Source organism: Coffea eugenioides, chromosome 10 (genome assembly GCF_003713205.1).
Source record: "Coffea eugenioides isolate CCC68of chromosome 10, Ceug_1.0, whole genome shotgun sequence".
In the NCBI taxonomy this organism is placed as follows: domain Eukaryota; kingdom Viridiplantae; phylum Streptophyta; class Magnoliopsida; order Gentianales; family Rubiaceae; genus Coffea; species Coffea eugenioides.
This window is the reverse complement of record NC_040044.1, coordinates 34,396,118-34,409,991: the sequence shown is the minus strand read 5'-3', so window position 1 is coordinate 34,409,991 and position 13,874 is coordinate 34,396,118. Positions and strand designations below refer to the sequence as shown.

General features: G+C 33.9%; 2 protein-coding genes across 2 annotated transcripts; both read right to left on the bottom strand.

The window, feature by feature from the left end:
• LOC113750730 lies at positions 1-627 on the bottom strand. The gene has a single exon (XM_027294675.1). It carries the CDS (start codon positions 625-627, stop codon positions 1-3), a length of 627 nt encoding a protein of 208 aa, XP_027150476.1.
• A 9,090-nt stretch (positions 628-9,717) lies between these two features.
• LOC113749863 (F-box protein At3g07870-like) lies at positions 9,718-11,164 on the bottom strand. Its single transcript, XM_027293731.1, has one exon. The coding sequence runs from the start codon at positions 11,117-11,119 to the stop codon at positions 9,932-9,934; it is 1,188 nt and encodes a 395-aa protein (XP_027149532.1). The 5' UTR covers positions 11,120-11,164; the 3' UTR covers positions 9,718-9,931.
• Between the last annotated feature and the right edge of the window lie 2,710 nt (positions 11,165-13,874).

Below are 13,874 nucleotides of genomic sequence, written 5' to 3'. Positions count from 1 at the left end.
TCAACGATCTTGGTAAAGTTCTAAGCTAGCAAGATTTAGTTCATCCAATTCAGGAGGAGCTGGAAAGTGCTGAAATGACTCCTTGTCTAGATCAAAACAAGAAATGAATTCCTTTCCATCAGGATCACGAATCCACCAATGAAGATTACCATTCAGAAAAACACCGTGCTCTCGACAAGTATACAGGAATGGAGCATGCCCAGTGTACCTCCAACGTCTTTCTGATCCAAGTGTATAAACATGGCAGTCAGATCTGATTACATGCAGCAAATTCTCCTCCAATACTTCTTGGTAAATCCTAGCAACTTTGTATTCTCCAGCTTTTGAACTTAACCTGAATCCAAAGGTTATCACGTTAGGGAATACCATTACACCTCCAGCACTCTGAACAGTGATGGACTCCTGCGTAGCCGGATTCCATATGTAAACTGTATCCGGAATCTGGTACCCGAATCTTTGAAGGGAAATCAGTCCATTGACAGAACCGAACATGGACATACAATTCTCCCCCAGACCTTTCAGTGGTTGCTCGAATTTTGTCCCTGGAACATAGTAAAAATCATGGCTGTTAGGCTCGTCTTCAAGTTCCACTAGGTTGAAGGAAGAGTTGGAGTTTGTCTGTATCATAAGGCTGGTAGTAGGTGGTATTAAGATGCGAAAACTGGAAAATTCGGGTCCTGAAATTAACTTCTACCAGATCTTACAAACACAGCGACATCTGGAGAGAGTTTTGGTTAACAATCTCGATAGAATATCGATGATAATATGTGATGGCAGACTCAAGAACTTGTCATCCTCACCATTCACTTGTATTATTTTGTAGTCTTGATTTTTGTGACTCGATCAGCAATTGGACAGTCCCATGAAACTACAAGCAGAGAAGCTCAAAATGGTGATCAAACTTGTGTTTCAGTTCTTCTTCTTTGATTGAGAGAATCAATTTATAGTGTGCATAGAATAATTTGGAGAATGCATATAAAGGAATTTTCAGTTCTTCTTCTTAGGAGTTTGGACAACTTGCTGTTGAATTAGTCAATAGCGGCTTTTGCCAACCGGTATGAGATAAGAATTTTACTTTAGAATACAATAAGGGGTTGGACTAAAAGAGATAACTATAGGTAACTATATCAACTACTATAAAAGAGATAAAGGAATACATTTTAATGACATTTTTCTTTTTAATATAAAGTTTGTCTAGTAAGCGCTCCAATCAGCACTTTTCATAGAGCCTCCTTCTTTTAAATTTTTTTTTTTTGTTTTTTTACCTCCTCCATTCCTATGGATGGCAACGGGGGTGGGCACCCGCGGGGGGTCATTGGGGAGGGGGGTGGGGCGGGGGTAGGGGGAATTTTTTCCCCCGTTTAGAAATGGGGCGTTTAGAAATGGGGCGGGGGTATACTCCCCCGCCCCGCCACCCATTTGAAAAAATATATATATATGTACATAATTATATATATAATGATATTATCAATTATACTACTAATTATACATGTCTATTAATAAAAATTATTAATGATTGATACTAAATTTATTAATACATTTATGTTAAATTCCTAACTACACTTAATACAATAACATTTTTTTCTAAAAAAAAAACACAATAATAATTTAGTGATTGTATTTGTATCAAAAATGAAAACTTGATTATTTTAATTATATTTGTTTTATCATATTAGATTGTATTCAAATAACCTTTGTTTAATTATTTTTATGAGTTTCAATTATGAAGTTACAATGAATAATAATTTGATGATGTGTTGATATTTTAGTACTTGATTATTTGTTCAAATTTAATTATAATGAAATTATATAATAAAATTTTTTTTAACTCCACAGGTGCCCCCACGGGAGAAGCCGGTGGCGGGGGGAATTAAAATGCAATGGGGCGGGGGTTGGAGGAGGTGTCTCCCGCCCCATTGCCACCCCTACTCATTCCCCTACTCCCTCCTTATCCCAAATCTGCCGGTCAGGATTGAATCCTGGTATGTGAGGTGGGAGTTCAACTTCTTAGCCATTAACCTCCACGACTAGTGGTTTCATAAAGTCTCCTGAATGTTAGCATTTTGAAAAAGCATATTTTTCATTTTTCGTCCGGTTCCAGTTTGATGCCTTGTCTTCTCTTGCTCTTACATGTTATTTTTATCCGTCAAAATTTGGATTTTGAATATATCTCTAGACTTCAAAATGTGTAGAGTGATCGAACAAATATCCCTATCTCCACACGATTGTTCCACATTATACATATATGGCTCTATTTGGATTTATTTTTTCCAAAAACATGGCTATGATTGGCTCCTATTTCTTAAAATACTTTGTATTCATAAAACACATCAACATAAACTCTCCTCGAAAGAATATCGAAAAATACATAAAATATCAAAATAAAGAAAAACTCAAATTATCCAAATCACCCACACATTAAAACTACTTTCCCATCAACCATTATGAAACAGTTCAGTCGATTACTCTATCTTATGGACAATATTTGTGTAAATCAAAATATCAGAACTAATTTGGTTGAAATTGAATACGTTGTGAACTATCTGTTTTGGCCAAATACGAAGGACCAAATTGGTCTAACCCCAAAATGCATTTCTCCCCCCCCCCCCCTAAAAACACTAAAAAAAAAAAAAAACCAAACCAAATGAAAATATATACAGACGAAGCATCAAATAATAGGATTACACCTTTTATTTTCTTTTTTGGATTACAAACTCCTTGGATGGAAGAAAATTAAGAGATTGGCTCACCTTCCAAAAGTTCAAAATGCTAGAGAGGGCCTTATTTGGATTGCAATTTTTAAAGGAAAAATTTTCACATTTTATATGAATACATTTTTCAATCACTTTTTTCACTTAATATACATCAAATCGTTACAATATATTTTTCTATAAACACTCAAAAAAATAGCAATTCAAACAAAAAATTTGTATTTAATTTGTTCATGAAAATTAACAATTATGACGTCAGGACCAAGTCCTAAAAGCAACAAATTGTTGATCAAAGAATCGGTCCACCTCATGAAAGATTTTCATATGCACTAGCTATTGTATTGCACTTAGCTACTGATAATGGGAAGCTATCAAACAAAGTTGTTCTCTTCTGAAGTTTCGTGACAAGTAAATAATTAATTTTGTTCCTGGCGCTCCAAAATGACACTCCACAGCAAGTAACAGCAACGTTACTTGCTGTTCCAGGTCTTCGTTTTATCTAGAACCTCAGTAATAACAAATTTAAAAAAAAAAAGAAAGAAAGAAAAGGTCAGCCCGATAGGCCTAGATTAAACCAGATTTGAAGGGACTTTGGATCTCCTTCGGTTGGACAAAGCAATTGACCAACCTGGATAAATAATTTCATTAACTGTCGGACTTGTGGACTTGTGGTTGCCAGTTGGACCAAAAGATTGCTAGAATTTTAGGGCAAATTTCACTTTACCCCCTGTGGTTTAGCATTTTTTTTTTTTATATAACTCCCCTATGATTTTAAAAGCTTTCATGATTTGGATTAAAGTGTCAAAGTGACGGGAATAATCATTCGTAACGGAGTCACCTAAAATGTCAAAAATGCCCTTATGTAAAGTTGAAAATTACTTATTCACCAAGAGGGGTTATGTGTATATTTTAAAAACCATAAAGGGGTTATATAGTAAAGTATTAAATCATAAGGGGGTTATATGATAAAATATAAAAATCATACGGGGTTAGTGTTTCATGTATTTATAAGGGTAATTTTGACATTTTTAGAAGTTCCGTTACGAATGACTATTTCCGTCATTTTGACACTTTAATCAAAATCATGAGGGGGTTATGTAAAAAAAAATACTAAATCACAGGGGGATAAAATGTAATTTGTCCAGAATTTTATGGGCACACAGAAGATAACGGTTCCTTGATAGAGGAATTATTTAAACAGTTTTTTTGGGGGAAAATGGAAGTGAAAAATGATGTTAACCCACTTTTGGATGGATTTGTTAACAATACGGATATAAGCCGGTTTAGGATAATTTGCATGTTGACACGCTAATCTGGTAATAATTGAATGTTACTAAATTGTCCCTCTTAATTGTTTTTGATTATTTTTTTATTATGCCGTTCATGCATTTTATATATGGAAGTATTAGACTTCGTTTCTGTTCAAAACTCTAAATTCTCAAGTTTATTTTATATTTTGAAGACTTTTTTAGTAAAAAATTTTGAAGACTCTTGAGTATTGTGTTTTATTATATAATATTCTGGTTTTTTTTTTGGGTTGAAAGTTGGTGTGATTATATAACAAAGCATGTATTCGACGGGCATTTTACTTTCGGTGAATGGAGTTTTCTAGTTGGGTATTTTGGAAACAATCAATAAAAACTTACTCTGAAACAAAAGGCATGCTTCTAGTATACTGTAATAGTTTTAAAGTTTACTTTTTAACAAAAACATTAAGATCAAAATTTTAGCCTATGGATTTGATTTCTTTGCAAATTCTTTCTTTTTTTTTTCTTTTTTTAATTCAAGAGATGATTTCAAACCTTAAAATGGGAAAAGGGAGAAAAAGAAGGATTAAAGAGTCAAACCAAGTATCTTACAATCACGTTACTAATATCCTTACTAACTTAGTTGGATCTTGAAAAACTTCTCAAATTCTTCGAAATCAAAATTTAGATTTCAATAGCATTAGCCTTTTCTTGAATAAATTAGATTGTCTTACTAGCTTAGCTTAGACTCTTTCCTTGATTAGAAACTTAAAGCTAAACAAATTCTCTCATCTTAAGTCTGCGGGACAAAAATACCAAAAATTTCAAAAAGCTCGCCGGACAAAAACTTTAAAAATAGTTCTTTCCTTAAACTTCAATATCTAATACAATTCATTCATTTAACTTTTTTTCCTTTTTAAATTAGAATTTATCTTTCCTACACTGACAGTGTATTCACTGTCAGTCTTGGATGAATGATAACTATGCAAAATTTGAATTTGAAATCCAACTTTTATACATGCATCATGAATCTAACGGTGATAATATATATACTGTTAGTGTATATAAAATTTACTCTTTAAATTATTATACATTTTCAAGATCTTTAATATGTTTGGTTACATGCAGGGCATCAAATAATTAGATAAATGCATAACGAACTACTTTGGATTTTCGGGTGTCTAAATATTTGTTATCTTTGAAAAGTCGAAGCACAATTTTCATTTCTTTTGTTTTCCATCTTGTTCATTCCAGATCATCTTATTCTAATCTTTCAAAATTTGAATTGTGTAAGGTTCAAAAGTAAATGATTGGACAACAATCACTGTGTCCACTCTAGCAATCATTTCAAGAAACAACTAACCATTTTTTAAGTCACTAATCGTGGGGTTTGTAGTCAGGAAGTTAAACTCCCACCTAATAAACCAAAATTCAATCTTGATTAGAGACCATTCGATCTTATTTATTTTGTTTTTCTTTTTTCAGATTACAGACTCTTGATTTAGAGGTTGATTCACATTCCAAAACTTAAAAAAGCAAAACTCCCTTGATTTTTTTTTTTGGATTGTTACTTTGCTTCGCGAAAGGTAACAAAACTATGACGCGAGGACCAAGTCACTAAAGTTATCATCCATTTCAGGGTCGAAGACACAGTCGTCCACTTCAAGAAAAAAGTTTTCATACGTGTTAAATAGCGACCTCCACTTTTTGACCTTAGTTGCAAGTTGCCTTTTGAAGTTTCATGACAAAATTGTGTTTGGATAGGAGATTATTTGGGATAATTTTTTATAAAATATACTATAACACTTATTTAATGTGATGTAAGTAATATAAAGATAATTAAAAAATATGTTTATGAGACAAGTAGATAAATTTGTGTAAATAATTTACTATTCAAACACTTGTAAAACAAATTTGAAGGAATATTTCACGGTTAAGTAGACTCATTGAAAATATGGATGGTTCATTAAATATCCAACTTGTGATTGTCCAATTGGACCAAAAGATTGCTAGAATAACAAAAGAAATGGACACAATAAAAGAAGCAAATAATTCCGTAATAGAGGATTCAAGATTGGAAGAAGAAATTGAAGAAAGGTGTTAACGCTCTATGTTCCGCAACTAATACCACATGATCAGATAGGGAAGAACATTAATTTAATGGCACTTTTGGTTTTTATGTATAGAGTTCAAGCTAAATTTCACTTTGGACCCTCAAACTATAGGCTTACTTTCATTTTAGTTCTTAAATTTCAGTTTTGGACACTTTAACCCTTGAGTATGAAATCCATCCCACTGAAGATCACTTGTCTACTATTCTGTTAATACATTTTTGACAATTCAATGGGTTGGATTTCATACTTGATGGGGTAAAATATCCAAAGTTGAAGTTGAAAAACTAAAATAGTATAGATTTCATATTTTAAGGGTTAAAGTGTCCTAAACTAAAGTTGATGTGGTTTTAAAAACTTAAGGGGTGCTCTTAGAACATTTTAATAGTTTTGATTTTTCTAAAAACATGTAGAACTTTGACTCCATATCAAGTGTTTTTGGTGGTGTTTTTCAAAATCTTTACTAAAGTAGTATATGTGAAAATCTTTTATTGTAGATGTTAGTTTGGATTTGATGTTTTTGAAGACAGATTTTGGGGCATTTTTATAAATTAAAATTTTTTTAGGTATTCTTTTTATAAATTTGTTAAAAATAATCCACCATCCTCTCTTTCTCCCTCCTCTATCGTCGCCACCCTCCTGCCTAGGGGTGCTAGCAAGTCAAGCTGCTCGCGAGCAGCTTGATCAAAAGCTTGACTCGAGCTCGAGCTACTCGTTAAATTTAACGAGTCGAGTTCGAGCTCAAGAAATAAGTACTCGAGTGCTCGCCGAACTTAATCGAGTTTTCATATTTTATTTATATTATATTATATATTATATATTTTTTAAAAAAATTATAGATTTATTTCAAAACTCGAGCTCGAGCTCGAGTAGCTCGGGCTTGATATTTACTCGAGCTTACTCGAGCTCAAACGAGTCGAGCTCGAGTTTAGTTTTATTTCATCGAGTCGAGCTCGAGTCCAAATTTTTTTACTCAATCGAGCTCGAGCTCGAGCTCGAGTAACACAAATTTTGATCGAGCTCGAGCTCGAGTATGGTGCTACTCGAGCTCGACTCGGCTCGATAGCACCTCTACTCCTACCTCCTCGTTCTCTCTCCTCTCCCTCCCTTCCCCTTCCTTCTCTCTCTTCCCTTCCCTTCCCCCTTTCTTCTCCATCTTCCCCTCCTCTCCCTTCCGCTTGCCCGATAACCCCTTCCCCTCCCTCCCTACCTCTCTAGTTATGAGGGAGAGGAGATGGTCACCGCAGAAGGGGAAGGGAGGGGAGGGAGGAGGGAAGAGGGAGAAGGAATAAAGAGGGCGAGGAAGAGGGAGAAAAGAGGAGAATGGGAAAGGGTCGTGGCAGAGATGAAGGAGAGAGGGGTGGAGGCAAAGGGTGGTGGTGGTGGATAGTAGATGGAAGAAGAAAGATATGAGAGTTTTTTTATTATATTGTTTTTGGGTATTGATGTTAAGTGCATTTGAGATTTTGTATATTTGAACTGTTTTTCGGGGTGTTTTTGGAGGTAATTACTGTACATTCCATATACAAAAACAAGTTTATGATAAGCCGTCCAATCCCAATGGAGTCGAAACTTTAAGGTCATGCTTGGATTGCTTGTTTCCGTCGGAAAATATTGTCGTTTTCCGTAATCACATTTTCCTATCACCTTTTTCCTTCGCATATATCAAATCGCCTGGCCTTGTTTGGATTGCTTGTTTTCGTCGGAAAATATTGTCGTTTTCCGTGATCACATTTCCCTATCACCTTTTTCCCTCACATATATCAAATCACTACAGTATTTTTTCCATGAAAAATGACGGAAAATGCAATCCAAACACAAAGCCTATGGATTTGAGCTTTATGATCGCATAGTTATTTTTTCTCAGCTCTTTATTTTATGAAAATTTATCATTTCTATAGTATTAGATTTTGCTTGAATGGCATTCTCTTTTGCCTGGCGTTGAATGATTTTACTTGAATAGTATTCTCATTTGTCGGAAGTTGAATGTCTTGCTTAGACTCTTTCCCTGATTGGAAACTTGAACCTAAAAAAAGTTCTCTCAAGTACGCTTAAGATTGGTTAATAGCGGAACCAAAAATTTCGAAAAGTCAGCTCAACAAAACTTCAAGAAGTTGTATTTCCTTAAAGGAATAACTCCACTTTGCACACTTGAACTTATACTATTTTTTTATTTTGCTCTCTATATTTCAAGTTTAGACACTTTATACTCTAAACTCTCAATTTTGGATACTTTGTATTATAAACTCTCAAATTTGTCCTATTTAGATCCAACCAGTAAAAATGTTTGCAAAATTAACAAAATATAGAATCATAAAAATCAATAACAATGTACTTAAAGTTGTTAAAAGGAGCAAAGAATCACAGTTGGAACAAATAGGTCAAAAGTTTGTCTCATTCAATAACTAATATCGTTTATTAACAGACGGTGTAAATTAATGACAATGTATTTTGTTCTTGTTACAATCCCTTTACTCCTTTTTGACCACTTTCACAATATCATCATTGATTTCTATGATCCTCTATTCTGTTAATTTTATTAATGTTGCTATTAATTGGACTTAAATATGACTAATTTGAGAATTTAAGTTACAAAGTATCAGAAATTGAGAGATCATAGTACAAAGTGTTCAAAATAGAAATTGAAAGTGCAAATGAGAAAGTGCTATAAGTTTGAAGATATAGAATGGAGTTAGTCCTTTGGTAAACTTCAATAACTATTTAAATTCATCCATTTGATATTCTTTCTTTTTAAATTATAACATATTTAACTAGGATGGCAGAAAAGGGAGAAAGAGGAGGGTGTTCAATGGTGGAGATGAGGGATTAGGAGTGGGAAGTGGTAGGAAGGGGAGTAGTGACGGTGGCTATGGTGGTAGTAGAGGGGGAGAATGGTAATATGTGTGTATTTAGGGTATTCACGGATCTTTTTTAAGTGTGTTCGTGTATTAGTTTTTTTATTTCGGCTAATTGTTATTTAAAAACCAACAAAGAAAGTCAATCGTCAAACACAATGAGGAATCATCTCTCTCTTTTTTTTTTTCCTTTTTTAAAAAAAAAAAATAAGTTCAAGACTTGGTCTTAATAGTTCGAGTTTTTACCCATCTACTTAGTGAAAGTTTAATTATATAAAAGTAGCAAGATGTTTTGTTCTATTTTAAAGTTGGTCCAGTTAACTGGATCTTTTCAACTTAAATTTTTTTTTTTTAACTTTTTTAAGTGTAAGTGAGATTGTTCAAACCAAAATCTTTCACTTACACTTCCTTCTACTCTTTTCAGCTCAAAGACTTAAAGTTGCCAAACTAATTGAGACCGTGTCAAGACTTCTCATATATCTTGTGAAATAAAATCTTTATTCAACTTATTTTAAATTGCCGAGAAGAAACCCTTGCTTATTGCTCTATATGGTATATTGCCAGACTAGTGTCGCAATACTACTAATATTACGATGATTGTATTTGACGACTCTTTTTAACTTTATATTAGTTATTTTTCTTACTCGGAAATAAAAAAAAAAGGAACGGTGTCGGAATACTATTTGATGGTGTCTCATACCATTTGATTTTAGCCCAATCCTCACTTTCCAACCATCTTTAAAAGATTAAAACGGTGCAAAATGTATTTATTTAACCATCTATTTGCCTCCTGACTAAAATTGATCTTTAGTTCCTCTATTTCCTCTGCCTCGCAAACCTTATTTCTACAAAATAATAAAGCTATTACTCTTAACATTTAATTTCCCCCCCTTTAGTATTACAAATAGCAACTCTATACTATAAACATCCATATTAACATACTCATTCATCATAGAGATCGAACCAAAACCAAAGTTTCAATCCCCAAATACATGTAGACTTCAAATTTAAAAAGTGTTTTCGACCATCTCCACATCAAATCTCCTCAAGGAAATAAAGCTCGAAGCATAATTGACTGCTTCAATGCAAGGAAAGCGCTCTTCATCACTTTCATCGGGTGCACATATGAATCTGTTCATGTCAATACGTTGCAAAGAATTGGTCTTAGAGTTAAATGAAATCAACTGATCATCCCTCCACATCAGCAAAATCTCTCCATCCCTGAAAACTTTGAGAATCCGAACAACTTCATAGTATTGACCAACCAGATCAATAGGATGCTTGTCGATAACAAACTGCTTAAACCAGGATTTCTTGACCCCATATTCCTTCATCGCCCAAATGACTATATCAAAGTCTGAAGTGTTGTCACACACGCTTAGACAATCTTGGTAAAGCTCCAAGCTAGCAAGATTTAGTTCGTCCAATTCAGGAGGAGCTGGAAAGGGCTGAAATGACTCCTTGTCTAGATCAAAACAAGAAATGAATTCCTTGCCATCAGGATCACGAATCAACCAATGCAGATTACCATTCAGAAAAACTCCGTTCGCTCGACAACTATAGAGGAATGGGGCATGCCCTGTGTATCTCCAACACCCTTCTGATCCAAGTGTGTAAACATGACAATCAGATCTGGTTACATGCAACAAATTCTCCTCCAGAACTTCTTGGTAAATCCTAACCACCTTGTGCTCTCCAGTTTTCGAGCTTAATCCGAATCCATAGCTCGTTACATTAGGAAATTCCATTACACCTCCAGCGCTCTGAATAGTGATGGACTCTTGCGTAGCCGGATTCCATAAGTAAACTGTATCTGGATTCTGGAAACCAAACTCGTGAAAAGAAATCAATCCCTCGACAGAACCGAACATGGACATACAATTCTGTCTCAGACCTTTGGGGGGTTGCTCGAATTTTGTCCCTGGTACGCAGTAAAAGTCGTGGTAGTTAGGCTCATCTTCAAATTCCACCAGGTTGAAGGAAGAATCGGAGTTCTTATGTATCATAAGGCTGGTAGTAGGTGGTCTTAAGATGCGAAAACTGGAAAACTCGGGCTCTGAAAGTAACTTCTGCCAGAGCTTGCAAACGCAGCGGCATCTGGAGAGAGTTTTTGTGGACAGTCTGGATAGGATGTCGATGATAATATGCGATGGCAGATTCAGCAACATGTTATCCTCATCATTCACTTGTACCATTTTGTAGTCTTTTTTCTTGTTGTGACTCGATCTGCAATGGGACAGTCCCATGAAATTCAAAGCAGAGTAGCTCAAAATTGTGGCTTGGCTCTTCTTTGATCAGGAGAAGCAATTTATAACGTCCATTAAAAAAAGTTGTAGATGCATTTCAAGGAATTTAATTTTCCATGGTAAAGTGGATTAGTAAACAAGTCTTTCGAGTTTTTGGACCACTTGCTGTTGAAAAGTCAATCGTGGCTTGCGTGAACGACAATTTTAAATTAATTTGAAGTATTAAACGTTATACGCTGTTAGGTTGGACTAAAAGATTGCTGGAAGAACATAGAAATGCAGAAGTTCTTCAATAGAAATAAAACATTTCGCTCAAATATAGGTAATTATATCAACTACAAAAGAGATAAAAAAAAAAAGGAAATTTTAATGACATTTTTCTTTCTAATTTAAAATTTTTTATAATGTGCACAATTAGCACTTTTCAAAAAGCCCCGATTGTTAGTAGTTTGAAACAGTGAAATTAAATCGAATCTGAAGCAAGAATAGTTATAAGGGATCCTATTTCTTTGGAACTACAGAGAATATCTCGACCATTAAATACATGGTGCAGTTCCAGGTGCAACCGCTATGGTACCAAATTTAGTTATAAGTGTGGTTGTTTCCATCTACATAGCAAATTGTGTATAGAAATCCTAATAGCTGTTTGGCAAACAAGTTTTTGGCTAAGTTTATTTTATTTTTTTTTTCAAACGATAACACTTTCATTAGACAAATCAAAAGTTACAAAACAGGAGCATGTGCTCCTACATCTTTACTAGCTAAACTACATAGCCAGTCAGGAAATGATTCCTGCCACACCTTCTCATCTACCACTCGTAAGGCATATTTAGTTTGGCTAAGTTTATTTTGCTACAAGTTTTTTTACAACTTTAATTACAGTAACCTTAAAAAAATTTTCAAAGTTTTTAAACTATACACTTCAAAATATTCAAAAATGTACACACTTCAAAAAAATTTTCCTACAATTTCTACAGTGAGTTGCAGTAAAGTTTTAGACAAACACCAAAAAACCTCATTTGTTAGGAAAAAATACAATTTTAAATTATTACTTTATACTAATGGCAGCATTTCATTTATTTTTAAACTCAATCAATCCAATAACTAATCGAGATATTAGTTAACTATAAGCCTCCATTCCATCCTAGCAAATTATAAGGATATAACGGGTGCTGATAGGTTATTCGTTAACACATCTAATGTTCACCTAATTTACCTCATATATATATATATATATATATATATATATATATATACATACTAATAATTATTACCCTCTCGTACATGTATATACTTTCCCTATTTAATCTTCCCTACCTCCCTTGTATTTATTTACTTTCTTTAATTAATGTTACATTTCCAAAATATGACATTTAAAATATATATTAAGGACACCAGTTAGACAGACCGAATTAGTAATATATTACACATTCAGGTACTTCAAATTGTTTGCCATATTTGAAAAGTGAAAGCATAAATTCTTTTTTTTTCAATTACTTTGCCTTCTCTTATTCTACATATTATTCTTCATCTATCGAAATTTAAACTTTGAATATATTTGATTTGCAAACGTTAAAAGAAAAAATGATCGAACAACTATTAATATCTCTATAGTACTCTTCCACACTATGGCTCTATTTGCATTTGAAGCTTTTCCAACAACATTGCTCTGTTTCGCACCTATATATAAAGAACTTTCTATCTATGAAACACACATATATAGTAACCCTACCACCAATCCCACCTTTCCCCACAACCTTCCCCCTCCTTTCCCTCCCGCCTCCCCTCTCTTCCATAGCTTCCCAGTCCCTGCCACACCAGTGACACCACACATTGCCCTCCGCAGGCAAGCCGGGCACCACCTCTTCCCTTTCACTAGTCATTGGTCACAGCCCGTTTTGTCATTTTTCAGTCACATTTGGAAAATCACCTTACAAATAGTGCAAATAAAGATATTTTACAACAAAAAATTTTACAGTAAAGTTTTTTAAACATATATCGTAAACTAGGAAAGAAATAACTTAGGTGATTCGGGAGAAAAGAGTGTAAGTAGGAGGACTCGAACTAGCCCTCCCCCTTACACTAAAAAAGGTTTAAATAAAAAAAAAAACATATATGTTAGCCTCTTTACTTTACTGAAGTAGTTTTGTCTAGAAGGCACAAAAGGACCAGCAAAAGATTGGATTACCCTTTTTTTTGCAATCCTTTCCTAGTATGGGAGAAATTCACAGATTGGTTTACCTTCCAAAAGTTCAAAATGCCAGAAAAAAAAAATTCAAACGTGTAGTTACTTTGCTCCGTGGAAGAATGTCTATTGTCTAATGATCAAAGAAATAGTCCACCTCATGAAAGGTTTTCTTATGCATTAACTGGTGACCTTGACTTTTTGTGCTTAGCTATTAAGAAATGGGAAGCTTTCAAACAAAGTCGTTCTCTAATTAATTTTATTCCTTGCGCTGCAAGATGATGTTCCACAGCACCATTGCTTGTTGTCTTACTCAGAAGAAAAAAAAAAAAGTAGGCGTGATAAGTCTAAGGTTCTATTTGATAAAATTGAATCTGAATTCTGAAGTCTGAATTTTAAAATCTGAATACTGAAATAATTAATTTGCTGAATTTTAAGCACTGAAAAAAATTATATAAATGTCTGAATTTTAATGCTAAACCTATTTATACTGTTTGATAAATATTTGTAACTGAATGC

Coding starts and splice junctions, on each gene's coding strand:
- LOC113750730 (XM_027294675.1), bottom strand. CDS start 627: ATGATACAGACAAACTCCAACTCTTCCTTCAACCTAGTGGAACTTGAA.
- LOC113749863 (XM_027293731.1), bottom strand. CDS start 11,119: ATGGTACAAGTGAATGATGAGGATAACATGTTGCTGAATCTGCCATCG.